The 1498-nt window shown below is 36.7% G+C and overlaps 1 protein-coding gene across 1 annotated transcript; it reads left to right on the plus strand.

The window, feature by feature from the left end:
* Window positions 1–452: 452 nt before the first annotated feature.
* Window positions 453–1123, plus strand: LOC114823030 (uncharacterized). Its single transcript, XM_029098327.2, has 2 exons — window positions 453–695; window positions 845–1123. The coding sequence occupies exons 1-2, from the start codon at window positions 453–455 to the stop codon at window positions 1121–1123; spliced, it is 522 nt and encodes a 173-aa protein (XP_028954160.2).
* Window positions 1124–1498: the final 375 nt, after the last annotated feature.

Below are 1498 nucleotides of genomic sequence, written 5' to 3' on the forward strand. Positions count from 1 at the left end.
GTATTTTTTGTCAATAAAGTATTTCAAGTTCTGTTATTTCTATTATTTTTATTTATTTCTGAATTGTTCTCCAACAATCTTCGAACAGTATGGAACAATCAAGAACTAAACCTTATTCTGAAAAGCCAGAGAAAAGGGTGGAGACTTCAAAAGATGGCATGAGAAAACGTTGTTTTACTTGACAACTTTGAATCTGGCTAATGTCATGCGTGAGACTGTGCCTAGTGCAAAAGGATATGATATTCATGTAGAAATTTTGAGGGCTATAGATGCCTGGAATCATAATGATTTCCTCCACATAAATTATATTCTCAATGCAAGATGATTTGTTGTATGATGTCTATGTGGTATGCAAGACACACAAGGAACTTTGGGAATCACTTGAGAAAAAATATAAAACCGAGGATGCTGGTTCAAAGAAATGTGTCGTAGGCAAATTTTTGGACTACAAAATGGTGGATTCCAAGTCTGTTGTCTCTCAAACCAAAGATCTTCAGAAAATCATCCATGACATTCATGTTGAAGGGATGGTGATCAATGAGTCTTTTCAAGTGGTGTCTTTCATAGAGAAATTGTCACCTTCTTGGAAGGAGTTCAAGAATTATCTCAAGCACAAACGTAAGGAGATGACCCTCGAAGATCTTATTGTAAGGCTGAGGAAGATAACAGAAAAAATGAGAAGGGCTTGGTTTCGAGTATGGAAGCCAAGGCGAATGTTGTCGAAGGAAGTTTATCAAAGTAAAGGCCGAAATTCCAGAAAACTAAGAAGGAAAAGAACTTTTTCACTGGTGTGAAAGGCAAAGACTTTAAGAAAATTAAGGGAAGTTGCTGGGTTTGTGGAAAGCAAGGCCATAGGGCTCAAGATTGTCGCCATCGAAGGGATCAAGGTCCTGGAAATCAAGGCAACAACAACAGTGCAAACCATGCTGATTGGTGGATAGATACCGGTGCAACTCGCCATGTATATGGTGATAGAAACATGTTCTCTTCATACCAGAAAGTCGAGGGGAACGAGCAGTTGTTCATAGGAAATGCTTCTGCATCTGTTATGGCTGGAATAGAGAAATGTGTTCTGAAATTCACTTCTGGAAAGGAATTAACCCTCCTTGATGTGTTGCATTGATGCGAAAATTAACTTAACACACAAATTAAACCCTCTTGTTGTCAAATTGTAGTATAAATGCAAGTAGGGATCGTTCTAAACCGGGGATTAGGAGGGCTTGTTAAAACCTCTAAACTTACTTAAAATATATAAACAAAGTTAAAAACACTAAACTAGACTCAAAGAATTCAAAACAAACTCAAAGAACTCAAAACAAGCTAATCAAATCTGCCTAAAAACACAAACTGGGTAGATTTGGACTCTAAACACACTTTTGGGCGAATTTTGGTTTCAACTTGGTTCAAAATACTTAAAAGCACAAACTAAATCAGTTTCTAACTAATATGACTCAACAAGGTAAAGGGGGTTTTGGTTTTGATGAATTTGAAAACAAAA

The sequence above is a fragment of the Malus domestica genome, chromosome 02 (genome assembly GCF_042453785.1).
Source record: "Malus domestica chromosome 02, GDT2T_hap1".
Classification (NCBI taxonomy): Eukaryota; Viridiplantae; Streptophyta; class Magnoliopsida; order Rosales; family Rosaceae; genus Malus; species Malus domestica.